Here is a 23,429-nt window from a genome sequence, read left to right on the forward strand (position 1 = left end):
CGGGTTGCTACAGAGGCATGGGCTCAATCCCTGGCCCAGGAATTTCCATATGCCCAGGGTGAAATCATAAAATTAAAACAAAACTGAAGGATCTCTGGAGAAAATGCAATCACCTCTCAACCACTTTTAGCATCATTATAAATTCTCTTAAAACTCCTCCAATCACCTGCCCAGCTACAGTGACAAGCTGAGTTGGACTGTTTCGGAAACCTATTTTTAATTTTATTTTTTGCTTTGTAGGGCTGAATCTGCGGCATATGGGGGTTCCCAGGCTAGGGGTCGAATCAGAGCTGCAGCTGCCGGCCTACACCACAGCCACAGCAACAAAGGATCCAACCAAGTCTGTGACCTACACCACAGCTCACAGCAACACCTGATCCCCGACCCACTGAGCAAGGCCAGGATACCATCGGGTTTGTTACCCCTGAGCCACATTAGCAACTCCGCAAAACTAATTTTTAATCAAATTTCTCCTCAAAATCTTATTTAGTAAAGTTCCCACCCCAAGAAAATACTGTTCATTTCTGAAGATCCAAAATTCATGCTAAGTATAAAAGAACATAAGCCCCAAATATTTGAACTATAAATTATCACAATTCAATCTTTATAACTTTTAACTTAATTTTTACATACAAGGGGCACCAATAAATTGGGACCTAGACTTGTCAGAGTAAGCATGACATCCATGTTAGCAAGAATAAGGGTGTTCCTAGAATGATACAGCCCTCCTTGACTGAAAAGACAGGTTTCAACCAAACTGTCTCGATGTACAATTCAATAAAAACATGATTAACCATGTCATAAAGTAAATTTAGGAGTTCCAGCTGTGGCGCAATTGGATTGGCAGTGTCTCGGGAGCACTGGGGCAGAGGTTCAATCCGAGGCCCAGCATAATGGGTTAAGGATCCAGTATCGCCTTAGCTGCAGCTTAGGTAGCAACTGTAGCTTGGATCTGATCCCTAGACCAGGAACTCCATACACCATGAGGCAGTCCAAAAAAAAAAAAAAAAAAAGAAGGGAATCTTAGGGGAGTTTCTTGGTAGCCTAGCAGTTAAGGACTCAGCAGCATTGTCACTGCTATGGCTCAAGTTCAATCACTGGCCCAGGAACTTCCACATGCTGTGAGCGCAGCAAAAAAAAGAAAAGAACAGAAAAGAAAGAAAAAGACACAACCCACAGAATTCTACTTATAAGAAAACAGAACATCCCAAAACAGAACAAAATTTTTTCATATTTCTGTTATCACCAAATATAATCTACATCCAGCCTTCACGTTTGAATCTCAAGAAGAAAAAAAAATACAACAACTGCCATGGGAGTGACCACTAGGTGATACTGTATTGATTCTTTATCCATACTGTCCCCCGGATCCTGTGAGGCATCGTTTCCATTCTGACCTCCCATTACTTCATTCCTCAACAACACCATGAATTCAGCAAGTGGAGTTAGGATTCAAACCCAGATCTAACACCCTTCACTTCAACAAGAGCACATGAGGCAAGTATCGGGGCTTCTCAACAAGAGGTTTCAGCATGATTTCTCCCTCCTCCTCTCTCCCAATCCTCAGTATTTCAGGTTTAAGGGACTTCTTTCTGCAAGACAGGATCCTACTAAACTTGCTAACAGGCTGGGATGACCAGGCATCAAAGACTCCAACCCAGGACACCTCTACCTCTTTTGCAACCTCCAACACATCCATAAGTCACAACCACCTGCCTGGGAAAAAACCATGGCATCTACCTCCACATACCCTTTGTTCTCCTATCTTCTGAGGCCCCTCCAAATTCCCTACAATTCACTTATAGTAAGATGAAGCTGCTTTAAAATACTTTAAAGGGGAGTTCCCATCGTGGTGCAGTGGTTAACAAATCCGACTAGGAACCATGAGCTTGCGGGTTCAGTCCCTGCCCTTGCTCAGTGGGTTAACGGCGTTGCCGTGAGCTGTGGTGTAGGTTGCAGACGTGGCTCGGATCCTGCGTTGCTGTGGCTCTGGCATAGGCTGGCACCTACAGCTCCTATTAGACCCCTAGCCTGGGAACCTCCATATGCGTGAGAGCGGCCCAAAAAATGGCAAAAAGACAAAAAAAAAAAAATTTTTTTTAAAGTTAAATAAATAAATAAATAAATAAAATACCTTAAAGGAAAAAGAAGTCTCATTTTCCGTCTTAAAACAGGATGTCTGGATATTTTTCTTCTGCAGTTCTCCAGTAAGCCCAGGATTCCAGACTACCTGTACCTGTCTTCTTCCTACATCAAGACAATAAATCAACCCTTCCAAGAAGCCAAACAAGATTTTTCTTCAGAGAAGGCAAGAAACAGGATATCTCTGCTCCAACTTGCCACTGCAAACATGATCAGGCTGCTGTGTAAGCTACTTTTTTGGGGCTTTGACAACTTCGAATGGGAGGAATGAAGACAAGGCTGTCACAAGACCTGGAAATGGGTTCCACTAATCACTGGCAGTGCTTTGGGCAAGTCACTTCTTCTCCCAGGGCTTTCTAGAGAATCCTTTGGTAAACCAACTAATACCATTTAAAAAAATCTATTGTGCTATCTCATTTTTATTAGTTTTCCTCTCTTTCAACAGTAGGTGTTTAACACATTCTAAAGTAGTATTCTAGTCATCAAAGGACTTGCACAGACAAAGAAAGTCTTAAACAGAGTTATTCAGACTAAGTTACCGGTCTCAAAATCAACTGCTCAACACCTCACTTTGTTTCAGTGACTACTGTAGCCAAAGGCAGGATTCAGAATTTGAGGAGGCAGCTACTTTACCAAGGACCAGATATTTTAGTATGCAAAAATTAGAGAAGGTAGGGTTATTTGAAGGGTTCTTTATATTTTTATAACTTAAATTTTAGGAATAAAATAGAAGGAATGCTTTACGTACTCCAGTATACTAAAATAACGAAGTAGTTAAAGTATTTTAAGTCTAACCCATAATATTCATATATACTTTGGCCATTAGTTTCTACCTCTGCTTATCGTTCATCAAGTATCGCAACGACGACATGCAAGTATTGGACTTTGCCCTGTTTTGGAACCAAACATATTACTGAAAAGCAGAATGGGTTGTCTCTAAGAAAGTGAGCTCATAGTCACCAGAAGTTTTGAAACAGATGCTAGTGGGTAGGTCGACTGTCACAAACAAGTCTTGTCTGGAGTTCCTGTGGTGGCACAGCAGTAATGAACCTGACTAGTATCCATGAGGATGCAGGTTTGATCCCTGCCGTCGTTGGGTAAAGGATCCAACGTTGCCATGAGCTGTGGTGCAGGTTGCAGACGCAGCTCAGATCCCACATTGCCATGGCTGTGGCGTAAGCCGGCAGCTGTAGCTCCAATTCAACCCCTGGCCTAGGAACTTCCATATGTCATGGTTGCGGCCCTAAAAAGAAGAAGAAAAAAAGTCTTGTTCAATGGGCAAGAGCATCTACTAAAGAGCCTCTTCCATCTGCAGCAAATTAAAAATAGAACATGCTCATAGATGTTTCTGGAATTACGAAAATGAATTAAGAGTCTAATAAATTCTGGAAGAAAGGCTATATTCCACATTGCTCCAAAATTTGTTAATCGCTCTCCATTTATTTATAGCAGAACCCAAAGGCTAAGACTTAACACCACTCCCATTCATGTATTCATCCATCTAAAGCGCAACCTCAGTGCTGTTCCACACAGTTGATCGTTTACTCCTTCCTTTTCCACAGGCTTTCTTCACTCATCTCTTACCAACAGTTTTCTCTGCTTAGGTTCCACTAATCACTGGCCTCCTTTACTCTCCTCTGCTAGTCCCTCCTTCCTCCAAGAGCTCCAGGTTCAGTTCCTTGAACACCTTGTCCAAGTCCACGACTGCAATACCACAAGCTAATGAAGGCTGGAATTTCCACCTCCACATCCTACCTTGCCCTGGGCTTGAGACTGACATAACCAGCTACTCAATTTCATCGTTTAAATTTCCAGTAAGTATTAGAAACATAATGTGCCAAAAGTAAAGCTGATTCCCACCCAAGAACATGTTCATTTCCCCAATACTCTCCATTTTGGTAAATGGCACCACCTTCCACCCAGTTATTCTGGCCAAAAAAATCTTATTTATCCTTTACTCTTTCCACACCCCTCCTCTAATCCATCAGCAAATCCTATTAGCTGTTCCTTAGAAATATCCAGAAACTGACCACTACTCATCAACACCCAAAAACCAGCATCTCTTGCCAGGATATGACAAAGGCGACTGGCTCCCCATTTCTCAGGCTAAATGCACTTTTCAGATATTTTAAGTTCTAAATATTTTGAAGCCAAAATGCCCCCTCCTCCAATTTGTAGAAGATCAACTACAAAGATGGATACGATCAATTCCTTTCCTCTCTACATGCATGCCAATGTATCACCAAGAGATAGAAAGTCTATTTCCATATTCTCTTTGAACTTGTTGTGGCCTTGTGACCTTCCATGATCAATAGGATGGGATTAAAAGCAATAATGTGCCAATTCTGCACCTAGCCTTTAAGAGGCCCAGCAGCTTGGGGTAGCCAGCCAGGGGCCACCATGGAGTACTGAGATACCACGTGAAGAAAGATAACCTGGGCAAGCACCAAAGAGGCCAGATATGTGACTGAAGCTTTCTTGGACCTTTTAGCCCAGCCTGGTAAATGACCCAAAATGATACTATGTGGAATAGAACCAACCATCAAGCAGACCCCTAGGATCATGGGGAAGAATAAGGTGCTGTCATTTTGAGCCACTAGTTTTGGAGCAGTCTGCTGTGTACCTATAGAGAATTGAAAAATTCACATCATAATGAAATCAATATCCTCCATAACTAAGTGATAAAGACAGATATTCTGGAGTTCCCGTCGTGGCGCAGTGGTTAACGAATCCGACTAGGAACCATGAGGTTGCAGGTTCGGTCCCTGCCCTTGCTCAGTGGGTTAACAATCCGGCGTTGCTGTGAGCTGTGGTGCAGGTTGCAGACGCGGCTCGGATCCCGAGTTGCCGTGACTCTGGCATAGGCTGGCAGCTACAGCTCCGATTAGACCCCTAGCCTGGGAACCTCCATATGCCGAGGGAGCGGCCCAAGAAAAGGCAAAAAGACAAAAAAAAAAAAAAAAAAAAAAAAAAAAAGACAGATATTCTCAGGACTCAGGCCTCTTTTACCTTAGAGTTCTACTAGATTCCTCAAAGATTATGTCTGAATTTCAAACCTTTTCCTAATCAAGTTAAATGGTCTCAGCATAATTCTCTAAAACATATGGTTTATGTGGTTTATGTACTATGTATTCCCCTTCAGGGCAGCAGAATTCACATACTAGGTTGATATTTATAACTATGTTTATTTACCAAAACCAAACACTTTCCCAAAAGCAATTTTAGACCATGATAAATTACACCCTCAATTTTAATAGAGCACTGAAAACTGTTTGCCACCAGCTCTCAAGCAAAATTATGTAAAACCAATTTGTAAACATCAGATTTATGGGGCAGAGATCTTAACTAAAAATGCCCATCCCATCCTCACTGCTCCCACACTGCCACCTCCTGTCGCATGACTCCAGAAACTTGAATCAGAGTCAACAGTTGATAAAGGAAACTCAGCTAAGAATAGCACAGCCTCTCTCCTTCCTCCCAGACCAAGCCAACCTCCAGCATTACTGAATGGATAATTCACACCTTTCAGAATAAGTTACTGCTGGAAAAGTTGCTGTCTGGATGCTGCTGAGGACAATTAAAATGGAGTTGCTTCAAATATATATCAAGGTGGCTCAACAGCTCCACTTCAATACAAAATCTCAGACCTATAACAATACATGAACTGCAGTTATGTGGCTCATAAAAGGATTTCAAAGTATGACAAAGATCACATCCCTCTTGCTGAATGCCCGAACAAGATACACGTGCAAAAGCAACTGAACTTTCAGGCTACAGAAAAGAAATACAAGTCAAAAACCCTTATAGAGAAAATCCCCAATCTTTGTAATTGCAAAATATATTTATAAACCTTAGCCTGATAATTCAATTATTTCAGATAGAATGCAAAACAGATACAAAATATGCCCCTTGTTTATTATAATGACATTTGGCATGAGCAGAGAAAGTAAGTGACCACACAAATCAAAAGAAAGCCAGAAACACAAGCCAAGATTCTCAATTCCCACTGGTTCTGGGGACACACATGTGATGTCTTTATGATCTCTTCCTTACTATTCTGGATAGCCTCACAGGAGCTATTTATCAACACTTTTTTTTTTTAATTCTAATAAAGCCAAAGGAAGATTTTTTTTTTTTTTTTGGTCTTTTTAGGGCCACACCTGTGGCATATGGAAGGTCTCAGGCTAAGGATCGAATTGGAGCTACAGCTGCCGGCCTATGCCACAGCCATGCCAGACCCGAGCTTCATCTGGGAACTACACCACAGCCCAAGACAATGCCAGTTCCTTAACCCACTGATTAAGACCAGGGATCAAATCTGCATCCTCATAGATACTAGCCCAGTTCCTTACTACTAAGCCACAACAGGCACTCCAAGAAATCTTTGAAACTCTCCCAAACTGTACTGAGAAAATAACATGAACTCAAGAAAAATCTCATTGGCTACAACCACTTCAGCAGTCATGAATTACTGAACACTCCCAAGATAACCTTGCCTATGATTCTTTACCAGTCATGAAAGTTGCCTGACAATCAGAACCTCAAGTCTATACGTGTGAGAAATTTTCCTACTTTATAAGACTCACCTGTACCACCACTGATAAGTCAAGAGCATACCTGTTAAAAAGCTCAGCATTAAATATACCTCTTGCTGTCCTGAGACAGCAAGGTCCATGACAACTGGTCATGGCACCATCCTTTTCTAATACTTAACAGCTATTAAAATGTAGCACTAAGAGTTCCCGTTGTAGCACAGTGGAAATGAATCCGACTAGGAACCATGAGGTTTAGGGTTCGATCCCTGTCCTTGCTCAGTGGTTTAAGAATCCGGCATCGCCGTGAGCTATGTGTAGGTCCAAGACACGGCTCAGATCCAGCGTTGCTGTGGCTCTGTCGTAGGCCGGTGGCTACAGCTCTGATTAGACCCCTAGCCTAGGAACCTCCATATGCCACGGGAGCAGGCCTAGAAAAGGCAAAAAGACAAATAATAATAATAATAGTAAAGTAAGGTATATCTAAAACCAGTAACTTTTATACATGCTCTATCCCATTTATATACTCAACACAAGATTCTAAAATGAAAATAAGTTCTCCACTTAATTTTTTAATTATTTTCAAGGTAGCAAAAAATGAAGACATTTAACCTTAGGCAATACAGTCTGTTGTAACAGATTCTTCATGGAAAAATATTAACTACTATTTTTTAATTCAAATATATTTCAGGCTACATATAATTCTTTTTTTTTTTTTTTTTTTTTTTTTTTTGTCTTTTTGCCTTTTCTAGGGCCGCTCCTGCAGCATGTGGAGGTTCTCAGGCTAGGGGTCTAATCGGAGCTGTAGCTGCAGGCCTACACCAGAGCCACAGCAACGTGGGATCCGAGTCCATTCTGCAACCTACACCACAGCTCACGGCAACGCCAGATCCCTAACCCACTGAGCAAGGGCAGGGATCGAACCCACAACCTAGTGGTTCCTAGTCACATTTGTTAATCTCCGAGCCACAACAGGAACTCCCTACATATGATTCTAATCAATGCTAACAGCTAAATTATGAGCAAGTGTAAGCAAAAAAAAACTGAGAATACGAACATTTCCATAATTTCAACAAGTCATGGAAAACAAACTAAAACCACCATCCTCTCAGTTCCCCAATGTGGGTGACTTTCCCATTCCCTCTCTCATGCCAACAGCCCTCAACATAACAGAAAGGAAACGGAAATCAGTGCTATTTACATAATCATATAGGGACACAAAACAATGTCCCACAAGATACCACTGGTTCTTATCAGCAAAGTCAGCTATGGTCTTCCTAAGCCAGAATAATTTTCACACTCACCCTTACCCCCAAGAGGGAAATTTTTTTTTTTTTTAAGAGCATTTACCTCCAGAGTGAGTCCAAGTCTTCACATGCTTTATCTTTTATATTTGGAACAAAAAGTCCAACACTATTGCAGAGACTCAGTGCAATCATCTCTTCATTCTGGATACAGGGGACCTCAAGCACTGCTATAACTTCCCCAACTGAGGGGCAGCAGAATGCAGAAAAGCAACATTCCTTCCACATTCCCTTGAGACTTCGGTAATCAAGAGTTAAGCTTGGTCTAAACCAAACTCAACAATGCCCCTTCCTGAGAGGGTCCCGCCCAGCTCAGCTCCCAAGTGGGCCAGGCCACCAAGCATCAAATTGCCCTGGGCCTGCTCCCCTGTTTAGTTGCTGCAAGCCCATTCATCCATCTCTGAGTGCTGCCATAAGCATTCTTCAGCACCGGGCTCCCAACATGCCTTGCACAGCAGGTAGAAAGGTCAGTGTTGCACATGTGGGTGTGCCTGCCTCAGATGCCCACATGATGATGGGATGCAATGGAATGACGGCTAAGCACAAAGAGTCCAGCAGGCTCACTGGCAAGGATTGGTCTATGGCCACCCCTCGATGTTCCTACAGGTGGTGGGCATGTGGACTGCCAAGATGCCCTCTCCTAAAACCTATTCAGACAGTGAAACAGCCCAGATAAGGAAAACTGCAACACAGTTCCAAGGTTCAGTTAAAACAGGATTGTAATATAGACTTCCGGCAAATTTCCCCGAGCAGAGAAATCAAGCTCTATTACTGTTTTTAACCATTGCAATACAAAGGACTTAGTTCATTGCTCTCTGAAGTATAAAGTTGTCTCCAATGTACTCACTCCCATTTACTTTGCTATGAAGAAACTATCATTCATTCAAAATCCTGACCGTTTTAATGCTCCAGTGAAAATCAACCAGAAATGTCAACCAGTTAATAAATGGAGGAGCTTCCATTGATAAATACTTGCTGCCAATGGTAACATTTTACTTTATGTGCTTCTCTAAATAGGAACTCCTGTTTGTCATAAAGTAACAAGAAACTAAGTATGTTTTTAGTTTGGGCAAAAGCCTTTAAGAATCAAACAAGTAGTCTATTACCAATGTTTTTAATTTCCTACATAGTGGAGGACAAATTCACCAGAGGTCGGAGAGGAAAAATCAGGAGTGTAAGGCAAAGTAACTGCTTTGAAGGGCAGGTTAAGGAATTGAATGTTTAAATTTATAAGCTAAAGTGAGTTTCCCTTGTGACTCAGTGGATAGACTAGTATCCATGAGGATGCGGGTTTGATCCCTGGCCTCATTCAATGTGTTAAGGATCCTCCATGGCTGTGGCATAGCCAACAGCTGCAGCTCTGATTCAACCCCTAGCCCAGGAATTTCCATATGTCGTGGGTGCAGCCCTTTAAAAAAAAAAAAAAAAAAAAAAAAAGGAGAAACTCCCAAATGTCAAAATGTCAGTCCTTCAACACAACCATTTGCTAACTTCTTATTTAACATTTGAAGAAAATTAAGACACAGTGGCTAAACATGAGACCAAGAAGAATTTCCAGAATGTCCTTACATATTCCCCCCCATAGGTAAACAATTCAGATTATGCCTTTAAACTATTTTTTTTTTTTTGCCCTTTTCTTTTTTTAAATGTCTCTCAGCATATGGAGGTTCCCAGGCTAGGAGTCTAATCGGAGCTACAGCTGCTGAACTACGCCATAGCCACAGCAAAGCCAGATCTGAGCCACAAATGCAACCTACAGAACAGCTCACAGCAATGGTGGATCCTTAACCCACTGATTGAGGCCAGGGATCGAACCTGAAACCTCATGGTTCCTAGTCTGATTAGTTTTCGCTGTGCCACGACGAGAACTCCGCCTTTAAACTTCTTTTTAAGGAGATAGGATTTATTGGGATTTCTCCCCCAATTTTTAGATTGCTATTAAACTGAGATCATTTCAATAATTTTCAATACATATTCCATTTTAGAAACTTTAAAAAGAATTCCATTCTACTATATTAAATAATTTGACCCCTATCAAAATTCCCAACTAGAATTACATCTATCTGGCTACACAAATCCCTTTCAAACTATCCTAGTGAAAATCAAGTACACCAAGAAGAGAAATCCACAAAAATCCAAACACGCTAACAAAAGACACAACAGCTGAAAATGCTCTACCTGGAAGAGAGTTCAATCTAGAAAGAGGCACAGGATGACCTGTTGGATAGCCATCTCTCCCACGGAAATGGAAATTCGTAGCAAACCCTTTCTGCCCTCCAGCATACACACTCACTAGTACCTAAACAAACACTTGGCAGCTCTAGTTTAAATTAACTTCCAGTTTACTACTTGGCCCAGATTGGGAGTGGGGGATGAGAGGGGGGATGGCAGGGTCCCTAAGTCCACCTTGCAGACATAAGCAAACCCCCAGCACCACCCGGAGGAAGCAGTACCCTTCTAGTCAGAGTTACACAGCAGGGATCTGGCCTCCTCTGCAGAAAGGAGCCATTTCTCCAAGATACTCCAGGGATTAAAACAATCTCCAAACATTCTGTAAACTGACACACTACACATGCTCTCCCAAAAGTTCAAGCCCCTTGTTTAAGTAACACCAATCTTCGGCCTTCTCCATCTTTTGGTGGTTATCTGCAAACAAAAATATTATTTAAAGGTGGGGGGAGTGGACGGCCAGGAAACAAAGGCGGGTGTGCAGAAAACTAACTCTGCAGTGACTGAAAGGCACTTCTGGGCAGAAGAAACCAGGCTTTCACTCACATGTCCCAATCCTGGCGGGTGAGCTACCAGAGTAAAGGCAAATTCCTCCCCTCTCAAAAGTTCGGACTGCCTCCCAGGCCTCTCAGCCTCGTCGCCGCCAACTGGGGACAGAGAAGCAAAGGAACGCCGCACCCGCGAGTGTCTGCAGCTGCTTTCGCCTATCCCGTACTTTCAGGTGGGGCCGGGGGTGGGAACGGTCACCCATTGCTTCCTAATTCCCACAGGTGCCCAGAAACTGCCCTTTGAGACTTTGATTTCCTGTTGCACCGGTGACCTAGTCTGCCGGAGAACACTTAGCTGAGAGACCTTCCTTGAGAGACATTTTTTTAACCAGTAATAAACCAGTGGCAGGGGCCACGGACAAGCCGTCTATTTCTTAGCAGGAGTTTCAACATACACACACACACCTGCCATTAACTTAAATGCAAGAGAAGACGAGAAACGCCAAGCCAGACAACAACCCGACAAGAGGAAAAGTTGTTCTCAGCTGTGTTGAAGCTCTCTTCCCAATGGTTGAGAACAGAATCAGAAAGAACATAATTAAGCTCACCTCTGCCTTTTGGGGACCGAGTGCTCAACTTCTATTAGTTTCCCGTGCAGTTCCACTTTACCTGCGGACACACGAGAGGTGGAAGACAGTTGGCCCGGTTTAGTTGGCTCTCTGGCCCCCAAGGACCCACATAGCCTAAGCGGCGACCTAGGTGGCCTCCTGAGCCCTGAATAGCACCGGGAACTCACTCAGCCCGTGTGGGAAGTTGACCCCTCTGGGCTGCGTGGGTGTAAGTTACTTTTGGGGTGGGAAGAGGAATCGCCTGTCCCTCTTCTTCTACAACTACTCGGGTAACATTCTTCCCCTACCCTGGCCTCCACCGCCACCTCCCCCGACACTGCAACAAAAGACAAATTCCGGCGTAGGGGCTACGTTGCCTTTCTTCAGGTGGGGGCGCCCGGGTCCTTATCGCGGGTTCAAGCCCAGGCCCTCCGGGAACGGGCAGTGAGCGGCGGGAAAGGCTCAAGGGCCGCAGGGCAGGCGCCGAAAGAGCGAACGTCCAGAGGTGCGGCTCGGCACGAACTGGGCGCGCGAGCGACTAGCGTTTCGGAGAGGAACTGAGCGCAGCCTTAGCCTCTGGGCGTCCCACCCTCGCGCGCCGCGCGGCCACGCGAAGCCCCCAGTGCTCGCCAAGGGCACCCCGCCACCCCCGGAGGCCGTGGCTCGAGGCCCCGCAGCCAGGCGCCGCAGTGTGGCTCGCTCCCTGGCGACCCTTGGCCACCGGTGCCCACCTGCCCCTCTCGCTCGTCGGACGCGGGAAGGTTCAGCAAAGAACCCGGGTCGCCCTCGCCCGCCTCCCGCAGGGTCGTAAGGAAGCTCAGCAGCGGGGTCAAGGCCACTCTGAGTTCTCTAGCTGCCGGAATCTGGGGCGGGAGAGGGGCAATGAATCCAACGCCATAAAAGAAGAGAGCAGAGAGGAAGCAAGGAACGAGAAGCAGGCGTTCGAGCTCGGCTCCCAAGGCCCGGCGTTACGGAGCCTGGAGCAAGCGCCTGGGCCCGGGCGGGGTGCGGGGCGAGTGCACCGCCCCCCCTCCCAGCCCGGCGCCGCACGGTCCCCTGCTCCCCTCGGAGCCCGCGCCCGGGCTTTCTTGACAGCGAGTCCGCCCTCAGCCCGCAAATCCCGGCGGGGGAGGGGAGCCCGGGGGCCGGGAAGGCGCAGAGGCTGGGGGAAGCGCCCGGACCCATGCGTGTGGGCTCCCGGGCCTCGTCCCCTCTCCGTACCCGCACCCACCCAAGCCTGGGCCCAGTGTGGACAACCCGGTGTTAGCCACCGGCCTGGCTCCCGGCCCCCGACCCCGGCAGGCCCGGGCGGGCGGCGCGGGGCTAGGCAGGCGCCCTGGCAGGGCCCGGCCGGGGCCCACCTGAAAACGCCTCGATGGCCTTGAGGGCCCAGCTCTCGTCCGGACAGTCCACGAACGCGTAGCCAGTCTTCACCAGGAACGGTCCCGACACTGGGATCTTGGCGTCCTTGAAGATACTTTCCAGGTCCGAGGGGACGGCGTTCTCGCTGAGGTTTCCAATATACAGTTTGTTCATTGTGAAAGAGTGGTTGTTTAAAAAAAATTAAGAGAGAAACGAAAAATTAAAACCACCCACAGAGACGGATGGATCCTGGGGGTTTTGTTCCCCTCCTCTTCTCGCCGTTAAAATACACGAACACAGTAAGAACCAAGAACAAGAACGAGGAGCGAAAAATCAGATCCGAGGGTTCCTGTTTTTCCTTTCCTAGGTATTAAAAAAAAAAAAAAAAAAAAAAAGAAGGAAAAAGCCTTGCTACAACCCAAACGCATCAACGAGTCTTCCTAACTCGGAGGAGGAGGCGGGATTAGCGAGGAAAAGGAGACGAAGAGGGGAGGGGGAAAATACTTTTTGTCTCTTCCTCCCCAGCCCCTCTGGCATCGGCCAGCGGACAGTGAAAATATCACACTACGTTAGGGCAGGCGCCGCCTCCCCATAAAAAACCCTGAAGGGTGACTGGCAGGAGAGGAGGGGAGAAAGGGGTGGAGGGAGGAAGACGCAGGAGGCGGAAAAAATCCGCTCCGAGTGTCCGGCTTTTTGAATGAGCCACGTGTTCAAACTACAAATCAACGTCTCACGTGAGGAATCCCAGCGCCTCAATTAGAGTGGGTTTCGGAGGAAAAAAAAAGAGCTACCAGGAGGAGGAAGAGGGGGAGGGGAAATGAGCTTGGGCGAGGGACCCTGAGAAGGGGGAGGAGGAAGAGGTGGGGGGGGAAATGCTAAAGGAGCCGCAGCCCGCGCGCGAAGGGGAGCGCGGCAGGGGGAGCTGATGGTTACTGCAGAGTTTAGAAAGGGTTATCTGGCTGGGGCGGATCCTGAGGCGGGGGAGGGGAAGAATATTGATTTATTTTTTGTTTTTTTAATGAGAGTGGGGGTGCTAACTAGGCAATTCCTCAGCTCTAGTTACTGGAGTTTTAAATATTCGATTTTTTTAAAACAGGTAATTAACAAAGCCAAAGAGTCACCATTCCGAACTCTCCTTGCGGCTTTGATGACAGAAGTGTAACCACGGCGAAGCCGCGAGCACCTTTCCAGGGCTGGCAGGGACGGAAACACAGCGAGGGGGTGGGGTGGGTGGGCGAGGAGAAGCGGACCGACACGCCCCACCCTATACACCGTTTACTGGGCCCGGCACCGGGGAAGTGGGGCGGCCCCGAGCCAGGGCAGTGGGGGATGGGAGCCCGCGGCGTCCTGGGCGGGTGTCTGGGCGACACCTCCTCCGCCTGAGCTCGCGGTGGCTCTCGGCTTCGCGTTTGCCATTGGTTGCACGATTCAGAAAAGGCTCCGGGATCAATGAGGCCGGGGGTGGGCTTGGCCACTGGTGGGGGAGGGGAGCTCAGGGGCTGGGGCTTCTGGTTTGGGGTTGGGGGTGTCCCGGGCTCGGAGGCCGGAGCAGAGAAGTGTGAGTGGGAAAAGGCGGTATTTAAACGGAAACTATTTCTTCCTGTAGTTTCCAGAGGAGGAGGAGGAGTGCGGTGGGCTGGTACTTTTATTTAAAGAATTTTAGTTGGAGAACTTGGGACTCTTAAAACAGAGAAGACCGCGCTGCGATTCCCCTAAGTGGTATTTGCACTTGAAAAATTCTTCGAGTCTCTTTCTGCCTATTTTCTGCCCGCATTTGGCCTTGAGAACCATTCATAATTTCCCCTGTAGGTTACGAGCACAATGGTGGGTGTATGGGGGGAGGGTCTGGGCCCGGTGGAGACTTCTGGGCCAACAAAATGAAGACTGGAGATGAGGAATACGGAAATGAGCGCTGGGGTACTTGTGGAAATCTCCAAGTGTCGTTTAAAGATTGTGTACTCCACTCTAAGGCTTCATTTACACCAGATACTTGTATATTTTTAACAGGTATTCCATAGAACAGACTGCTTATTTTTAAAAAGTGAATGAAATTCCATATAAGATGGAAATATGAACAAGAATCTCTAATGACTTAGTACTCTTACTATTAGAAAAATGCATTATGTAGGAGAAAATACTGTTTACAGTGAAATATCTTCAGTAATTATGACAATTGATAATAGTTCATTTATCTTGGTCAAACCCTTATACGGCATTTAAAAGTGTGTATTTTCCCATTTAAAGATGAGTGGCAGATTATGTTTGAAATATGTGGGAATTATTGCTTGAGAAAAAGAGCATTTACGTATTTTCTTTTAAAAGGAACTTAAAATTTTGTGTTAAGAAACCGGAAGGTGTTAGATCATCCATTTTAAATGCAACTGTTCTTTCTAACAGGTTTTTCTTTCCTGCCAAGCAAATCCAACTTTTTAAACGTAAACCCAGTTTCACAATATTTTCACTTACATTTAATTTAGTGCAATTCTTCCTTTATGAGATGGAGGGGACAAACGTCCTTGTGTAAAATGTTCAGAACTGTATTATGAGCTCTATCTTCAAAAAACATTTTAGTGGTGAAATTTAAATTTATGGTTAGGTTTAACTTTTAAGAAGAGCATAATTATTTTTATTTTTCATGTTTTTGAGAACCTTTGTTCTAAAAAATATTTTAAAATATTCTTTTTATTACTTCCCTGGTACTCAAAATGTAAATATCAAATTATGAATTTATTTTTCACTTACCTGTTGCATGTGATGAAAAGCTTTTTGGAGAAGTATGCTTTTCATTCATCTAGTAATACTTGCTTTTCTAAACATCTAAATTTTATAAACTAGTCTGTTCATTTAAATTTTAGTTATTTTTCATAGTAGCAATATATGTTCAGCTTGCTTTCAAAAATCAATGAATGGTATCTTCTGGATTGTAGACTTTTTTGCTCTTATTAAAACTGAGACCGAAGGAAATATCTACTTCTAAAACACAGGATAAAATGTTTATTTTCCATAAATACTAGTCCATGCCTGTCTCTCACTATCAAACAAATCTAACAGCTGGAATTTAAAACAAGTGTGTGCTGTTTTGATGAAGTATGTTCCTGGGGCTCTTGTGAACTTAATCTGTGTATTATTATAACACACTGGATGTTCCGTCTAGGACCTTAAAAACACAAGAGTTATATAAGCTTAGACATTAAAAAAAAGGAAAGTAAATACAGTCCACTCCACCTCGAATCTTCCAAGCATTTTAAGGATAAGGATATTGTCAATGGCTGAGTAAAAACAGCATGGGTAATTGTTTTTTACTAGCATTTCAAGTGCAAAAATATCTTTGGTGGGTTTTCAAGAATGACTATAAAGTCAATCTAACTTCCACTCTTAATGAGTCCCACACAAGAAATTAACCGTGTGTTTGGGCTACTTGAAGTTCTTGCTGAAGCAGCTGCAGCTCCTAAATGTTAACTCCACGGGGCTCCCACCCATTGTAATGTGCTCTGATGCGGCTATCTTTCCTACTGCAGCCTGTTTACTCTTTGGACAGCTGCACCTCCTCCTGATCTGCTGACCTGAAGGCAATAAAATTTTTTTCTTACGGGTCAGTGTAATATTAGAGGAGAGAAACGATGCTTAGAAGGTCGGTTACCGCTGCTGTAGCCACAGGTTATGAGCGACGGCTGAGCAAGTAGAGGAGGGGGAAGAAGGGGCATTCTTGTTTCTACCCCTAAATCCCGCCTTCCTCTGAGACCAGTCCGGAGCAGAAGTCCTTACTGCGGCGGTGGGCACGCAATACCCGTCATGTCGCCTGGGCCTTATAGGAGGAATTTTTAACATACTCATGTTCCTTCGAATAGCTCTCCTGGATTCTGATCTGTTAAACCAGATGCGTTGTTAAGTGGTAACCTGGTTTTGCCCTCTCTTCGGAATCTGCCTTGAGTTATTTTTGCTTAAAATCAAAAATGGTGCCCTAGGAGATCTTTCCTTTTTTCCCTGGCTCAGCTGGGAAAAAGAGGGCGGGATCCTTGCCGCTCACACTGAGGAAGATCCCTCGTCGGCCGCTACTCGCTTCGGAGGCCCTGGACCACCGGTCCGCCTTAGCCCTGCCCCGGGATGGGCGCCTTCTGAAATCCACCTCGAATTCTGTCTCTCCGCGTGGAGCTTCGTGGACGGGTTAGACGTGAGGGCCCGGGCGGGGGAGCCTCTTTCGTCCCCCTTGCGGCACGACCCCACCTGAGGTCGTCCTTCCCTTGCCCACCCGGGCGGACCAGGCAACGGGTACCGCGACCCTCCCGCACTTCCGGCCGGTTTCGAGTGCGCAAAGGGTTCCTCGGAGCTGGGGGATGCTCGCTATCCACAGAGAAAGACCGCAAGGAACCCTTGCTGAACCCTCTGTCTCTGCGGAGGGCGGGGCGGGGCTGTGAGACGGGTGCGCTGGGCGCGCAAACGCGGCCCCGGGGCGGGGTTTCGCGCTGCAAGGGGCCAAATCGCCGAGTCCAAGTTGAGCAACCAGCGAGGAGAGAGACACCGCCCCTGGCTGGGGCAGGGGGGGAGGGGGGTCCTCTTCTCTCATCCGATTGGTGAGCCGAGGGAGCCTATCACCGTCGGCTGCCTCTGCCGGAGCCGTTTGCTGGTTTCCATTCATTGGCCCCGAAGCCGCACTTGGATTTCCATCTTTTGTGGCGCGAAAATAACCCTTTGCTCCTTCACATTGGTTTTGTTTTTGTTGAGGGGGGGTGGGGGGTGAAATTGGGCTCTCCTCTTCTTGCTCTCATTTTTCCTGCCCTTTAACTGTGTGCCCCCAGCTCCAACTCCCAAGGAGGAAAGAGAGGTAACTAGGGAAGAGTGGAAAATAGTTGTGCGTGTGGATCCCGCCCCTTGGGCTGACCGCGTGGTGCCCACAGAGTCCTTTCCCTTCCCCCACCGTCCAGCTCCCGGAGGTCGTAGGTTTGCGCCATACTCAGCAGCTGGAGTCACCTCGTTTCCCTGCTTGTATCCAACATCTTAGAATTTACCCATCTTTTTTAGTTAAAACGACAAAATACGCTTCCAGCTGCCTGATTTTTCTGGGGCTTCTAGAGAAATCGACTTATTCTGCACCCTCCTTCCCTAACCCCCTTTGTGGTCCACAGGGTTGTTTTAAGCAAAACCAAACAATCCCTCCAAAAAAAGCAAACGAAAAATTCCGAGTAAAATCAACTGTGGCGAGACCACGTTTTCGTTGAAGATTCTCTACGACCAAAGAACTGAGACCGACCTTGAAATAAGCGATTTCTGCAGCTGAAACGTTCTAATTTTGCTGACGTTTGGTGGAGACAGTGAGAAAAAATAAATACAAATTTGCCTTGGAGAAGCACAAAACAAACGAATAATCGTATTTAATTTGATTAAATGAAAAAGCTGACAGCTACAGTGGTGTATTCTATCTAGGTAGTGGTGTCTTCGGTGCACTTGTAATTTTATGGATAAGTTGCTACTGGTCTCAGAAATAAAGATCAGAACTCTGACCATGGAAGAAAAGAAGGAAGTATAAATTTATTTGATATATCTAATTTCATAACAGACTTTCCAATTCTTTGATTATCTGAGGAAAAGGAAAAGTACCATTTGGAAATGTAACAATAACTTGTTCACAGATAATTGAATTACTCACTTTTTAAGCCATGACAAAATACTTGATTTGGTTTAAAACTAAACAATAAATTCCCAGTACATATTTTAAAACTTTGAGAGAATTGGCTTGAATCAGTAAGTTCAATTTTTTTTCCATATTTTTAACTCCTCGCTGGTAGTCAAGTTATATCAAACTCTTAAGTTCATATGGAAAAACTATTTAATTCTGTACTCGCCTTTTAGTCTCTAAAAATCAACTAATTGAAGTGACATAAATTACCATGTATCATAATGCTAAAACAAAGTTTTTTGAGCAGCTTTTTAAAACTGACTTAATTAGTAAAGAAAAGCTGTTTTAAAATATACACATTTTGTTTACATTTTGTATAATTCAGCTACATTTCACTAATGTGGTCAGTCAATAATGTATTTTTGAAGTTTTCATGTAAAATTATTTCTCAGTAACATCACAGTAACTTACAAATAGTTTATTTTGAGTTGAGCTAATTAAAGCCTAGAGACTGAATTTATGGTGTAAATACTGAAGATTACAGAGTTAATAATTTATATAACCTTTAAACATGTAAGAAATTTAAAATGTGAACTCATGATTATTTGTAAAATGATTCTAGATTGGGATTTTTATATTGTATAATTTTAATACTTTAAAAATGATACAGTAGAAAAAATAAAAATTTTTTGAGTAAATTTTAATTGTAAGAAAAGTTTAAAAATTAATCTGGAAAAGCCAAAACTCTAAAACCTGAGCTATTTTCAAATGTTTTCTCAAATTCAAAGATTTACATAACCAGTATTTTTCTTTAAGAAGACTTTGTTCCGGTTGGAGAAATTGATGTTTTTCATTTTCAACTACTAAGTCAGGAATGAGAATTTTCATCTATCTGGTAAACTTTATACATAATTGTTTAAGTAGTAGATAAGCATGATTCCTTTAATGCAATTATATCCTCTGTTTTACTGCTTCACAGGGTGAAACTTATTACTCCTCTAGGAGGGGGAAGGGATGAGACCTTTAGTGAAAAGACTCTTTGGTAATTGGTGTGTACATAAGTATTTTCAGACCAACCATAGAGAACAAAGAAGACAGGCATTTGTTTGTGGGGGCAGGGGTATGGGGAGGCTGAGAAGACTTGGATATTTAAACTTGTTTCTTGGTTGCAACTCATTTATCCTGCAGGTCTCCTTGCTAAGGGTGGAGGGAAGAGAGAGAAATGTATTAACTAATGGAGTAAAAAGGGACAGTAATCCAAGCATGAAATCCCACCAGAGAGAACAATAAGAACCTCCTCTCCCCACTAAAATATTCAGAAAGCAAAGCACATGCTGAGGTTATAACTAGTTCTCAGCATTTCCTCACACATACATTTTAAAGATATCCTAGATTACTATTTTCATATTGGAACCGTTTTTTTTCTTGAGCATTTCTTTTCCACAATTCTGTCCCCCCCAAAAAAAGGGGGGGCAACTAAAATTTCCTTAATGAAACAGCAGATTTCATGACAGATGTATACAAAAAATAAGCTCCTTTAGAGATAAACTGAGGAATCCTTCACATTGTCTGTAAGTGAAAAGTTAATTTTTAGATTTAATAAGGCAGAGTATATCTGTAAATTCCTTACTTGCAGGAATAATGGTAGATCATTACCATTTCCACTTTGACTCTTTAAAATGCATTCCATCTTGTGTTCAGTTTTCATTTTGGTCCTGAGCCTCTCTAGCATGATGACCTAAGCTTTAAAGATAGAAGCAGCAGGCTACATGAGAATTTTTGCTGTTATTTCAGAATATCTCAACTAAAATTCATAAGAATCTGAGAACATAAGATACAGCAGTTAAAAAAAAAAAAAACCTAATCTGAAATTTTATAGTGTAAATCTATAAATATTTGTCCTAAAATCCATGCCTAACAAATGTCTGTTGAAACATTTACTTCTTTTTTGCAGTAGGTTGCTTAAAAATATAAAAGTTGGTAGTATTTTTTTTTTTTTTTGCTTTTCTCAAATGACACATTTACTGATCAATTATTTTTAAATTGACAGTGCTAGTACCTTCTCAAAGGCAACATTTTGCTTCAACTGAGGTTTAATATCAATAATTGAATCTTATAATTTTCCCTTTTTACTTAATTTTTGGGAAGGGGGATGTCTTATGCCAGTCATTGAAGTAATTTTTCTATTTTTAAGTTATTTTTCTTTGTAAAATATTCATATTTTATTTGTAATCTAAAAGTGTTTTTTTAGCATTTTCCAAGAGTTAGAGTTTAAGTGTAACTAAATCTTACTGTGTAACATATTATTTAAGACTTTTTAAATGTGTATAATTTGATTCAAAGAAATATGAAATATATTACTATTGAATATTTTCCACTTAGCTAACATAACTGAATGGTTCTTCTTTCTAATTCTAATCTATTCTAACTCTAATCTACATATTAAAATTTTAAATCATGAAAAGGATACTAACAAAAATCATAAAAAACAAAAAAAAATCAATTTTGTTACATCAGAAAAAAGGCATGGTTTCTGTTATACTGTTAACATTTTGTTCTGGGATAATTAAATTCAGAATAATGTTACCATCTTTTGTTTTCGTTTGTTGAAAATTGTCTAGAATTTTGCTCCTTGATTCTATTACCATATTTCCTATGGTAATTTATTTGCTCCTACGTTTCTTTACTACCAAGATTCAAATGCCATTTTTGGTTTTGATTGAAATGAATGGCCATCTATAAAAAGCCAAATTGAAAATAAACTAATTTTTTTTAAATTTGGTGTAGAACACTATAAATGCTTATCTCTGGCAACCGTAGGAATACATTCAAATTTTATTTTAAGTCACAGCCAATACTGTGACTTTTTAAAGCAAATTAAATTGGATTTTGTTTCAAATATCAATAAACAACAAAAAAAAAGTTGAGTAAATGTTTTAATCTAGTAAAGTAGACAATAGGGTTAAAGGTAACATTACTCTGTCAAAAACAACAAATCTTCCAGCTGAGGGCAGTTTTGTCGGGTATGGAAGGTATGGAATGCAGTCAGTGTGCAGTTGGACAGGAGAACATATGTACATACTCCTGCTGAGAAGCCCTTTGTAAAAATTTGTGGAATAAAACAAGATAGCACTTGTGTTCAAATTCTGAGGTTGCAGGTTAAAACAAACAAGATAAGCACTATTTTATTAAATTTATTTCTTAACTCTCAGAGTACTTCAATATGATGTTTTTAAGAATGGGAAGAGAAGATTAACAATACAGATTGAACTGGTATTAGGATGCTATTAGTACATCAACATTAGAATTTAAATAATACAAATATGTTTGGAATTTTCTATTTTTCTTTGCCTTGTTTTCTATTAAAAAAAATTACATATATTTAAAATACCCAATAGTGTTATTAAAACATACATGTAATGAATTTTAAAACTTGTGGGATAATGTCACAAGTTTGGAAAATTCTAAGTGTTAAGTTTACTCACAAAGTCATTATCACAGATGCTTTCTATTGGACTGTCCTGCCACTTCTCTTTGTGCATGTGATCCTTATATATAGTTTCTTTTAACCAAACTCAGTAGCATTATTTGAGAAAAGTTCCCTGTTTTAAAAAGAGTCAAAGATATGATTTGTGCTATTGTGAAAACAATAAAGCATTTTGAAACCTAAATACAGAGAGGAAACTCAGATTTTAAGTAAAAGCTGGGTCCTATTATTTACTGTAGTTTCTATATTTATTGAGAGAGAGGGAAATGGATTAACTGTAATGTTGCTTCAGGGCTGACCACTAATAAAGTTTTTAGTGGCTATAAATAAAAAATGTTGTTTCAGTCAATGATAGCCCCTTCCTCTTACTATTCTTAGAAGAGATTCTCTTCCCTTGATTATTAAATATCCCTAAATTATTTCATTACAAAGTTGAGGGAAAGTCATGTTCATTAGGATAGCCAAATATTTTTAACACCTTGAGCTTCTGACAGATGAAGAATGACCATTGCTTTTTAAATATACAAAACTCTTTTTATTGTAATGTGATACATTTATTTTCTTTCCTTACCTCTACCAATGTTCTGTTAATATGGTAATAAGCTGAATTAATATGGAAATAAATATATTACATCCAAAGTGCAGAAAAGATGTATAAGCAAGAAGATCAAAATCCATGTATCTTGATTAAGCTAAAAATTAAAGTATCCTCCCACAACCAAATCCAGTGATTAAGTTTATAGTTCTTATTTACTAAAGTCTATAACAGTTAAAAATTTGAACGTAATTGTTGGCTTACAGTTTCTACTAATTATCATGGAAAGAATTTCTTCAATAGTGTGTGGTTTCTTTTAATGTAACTTTATATGTGATATAAAAACCAGTTACTTTGTTACTTAAATGTTTTTTCATATTTCCTTGCAATAAATTTGAGAACATGAAGGTTAAGCTGAAGACTATTAGTTATTTTATTAAAATCTATTATCTGTGGGTTAAAATGTGGCATTTTCCTTCTGATTCTTCCTTGAAAGCTTGAAATATAACCTATTAAAAACCAAGAGATGTAATGGCATTTATAAGCTCATAAAAATATTTCTAATTTTTAAAAAGATAATCTTACAGATAATATAAGGATATTAGAGAATTTGATTTATATATATGTAACTAATTAGAAGTTGGACTTTTAAATAGAAATTTATTTTGAAAGCAATACGATTCAAGCAAATTGCCATGGAATACAATCACCAAAGTGATTATGAAATGTAAAACGAGGTTATAGACTCTGAATTTTTAATTCTATTATGGATATGCCAATATAAACATGCAAATTATTGTTTTCAAAAGCCCAGGCTAGAGTGGATGTAAAGCCATGAAAGCAGGCTATGGTGTAAAGGGAAGTCAGTGTTTAAAGCACTTGTAACAGGAAAAAGCTGTGTGAACCAGAAGATATCTAGATTCACTATAGTAAATAGCAAGTTACAATTTCTCTAAAATGAAATTTTGATAGTTAAGATTTTGTCTTTGGAAATATAAACTGTTAGCACTTTTTTATTTAATGGAAAGAGAAAGGGATTGAGACAATGCATATTAGAATTTAGTACTAAAAGACTCTAAGTGGGAAAGCAGTCCTTTATGTATATAATCTATTCCAAAAGTCTTGGAT

At 42.0% G+C, this 23,429-nt stretch overlaps 1 protein-coding gene across 6 annotated transcripts in view; it reads right to left on the reverse strand.

Moving 5' to 3' along the window:
* Window positions 1-13,481, reverse strand: part of IGF2BP3 (insulin like growth factor 2 mRNA binding protein 3) — a 167,479-nt gene extending 153,998 nt beyond the window's left edge. Inside the window, exons 1-2 of one of the 6 annotated variants that reach the window (XR_002335867.1) lie at window positions 12,665-13,481; window positions 11,304-11,364 (exon numbers count right to left, since the gene is read on the reverse strand). Coding sequence is in view for 4 of the 6 variants with exons in the window: in XM_021063450.1 (XP_020919109.1) it covers window positions 11,304-11,364; window positions 12,665-12,839 (236 nt within the window). In the remaining 2 variants the exon portion in view is untranslated. Of the gene's footprint in view, window positions 1-10,753; window positions 11,281-11,303; window positions 11,365-12,664 lie in introns of those variants that run through there. The other 5 variants (XR_002335868.1, XM_021063450.1, XM_021063452.1 and 2 more) reach the window with 5 other exon arrangements.

The sequence above is a fragment of the Sus scrofa genome, chromosome 9 (assembly GCF_000003025.6).
Source record: "Sus scrofa isolate TJ Tabasco breed Duroc chromosome 9, Sscrofa11.1, whole genome shotgun sequence".
NCBI lineage: Eukaryota > Metazoa > Chordata > Mammalia > Artiodactyla > Suidae > Sus > Sus scrofa.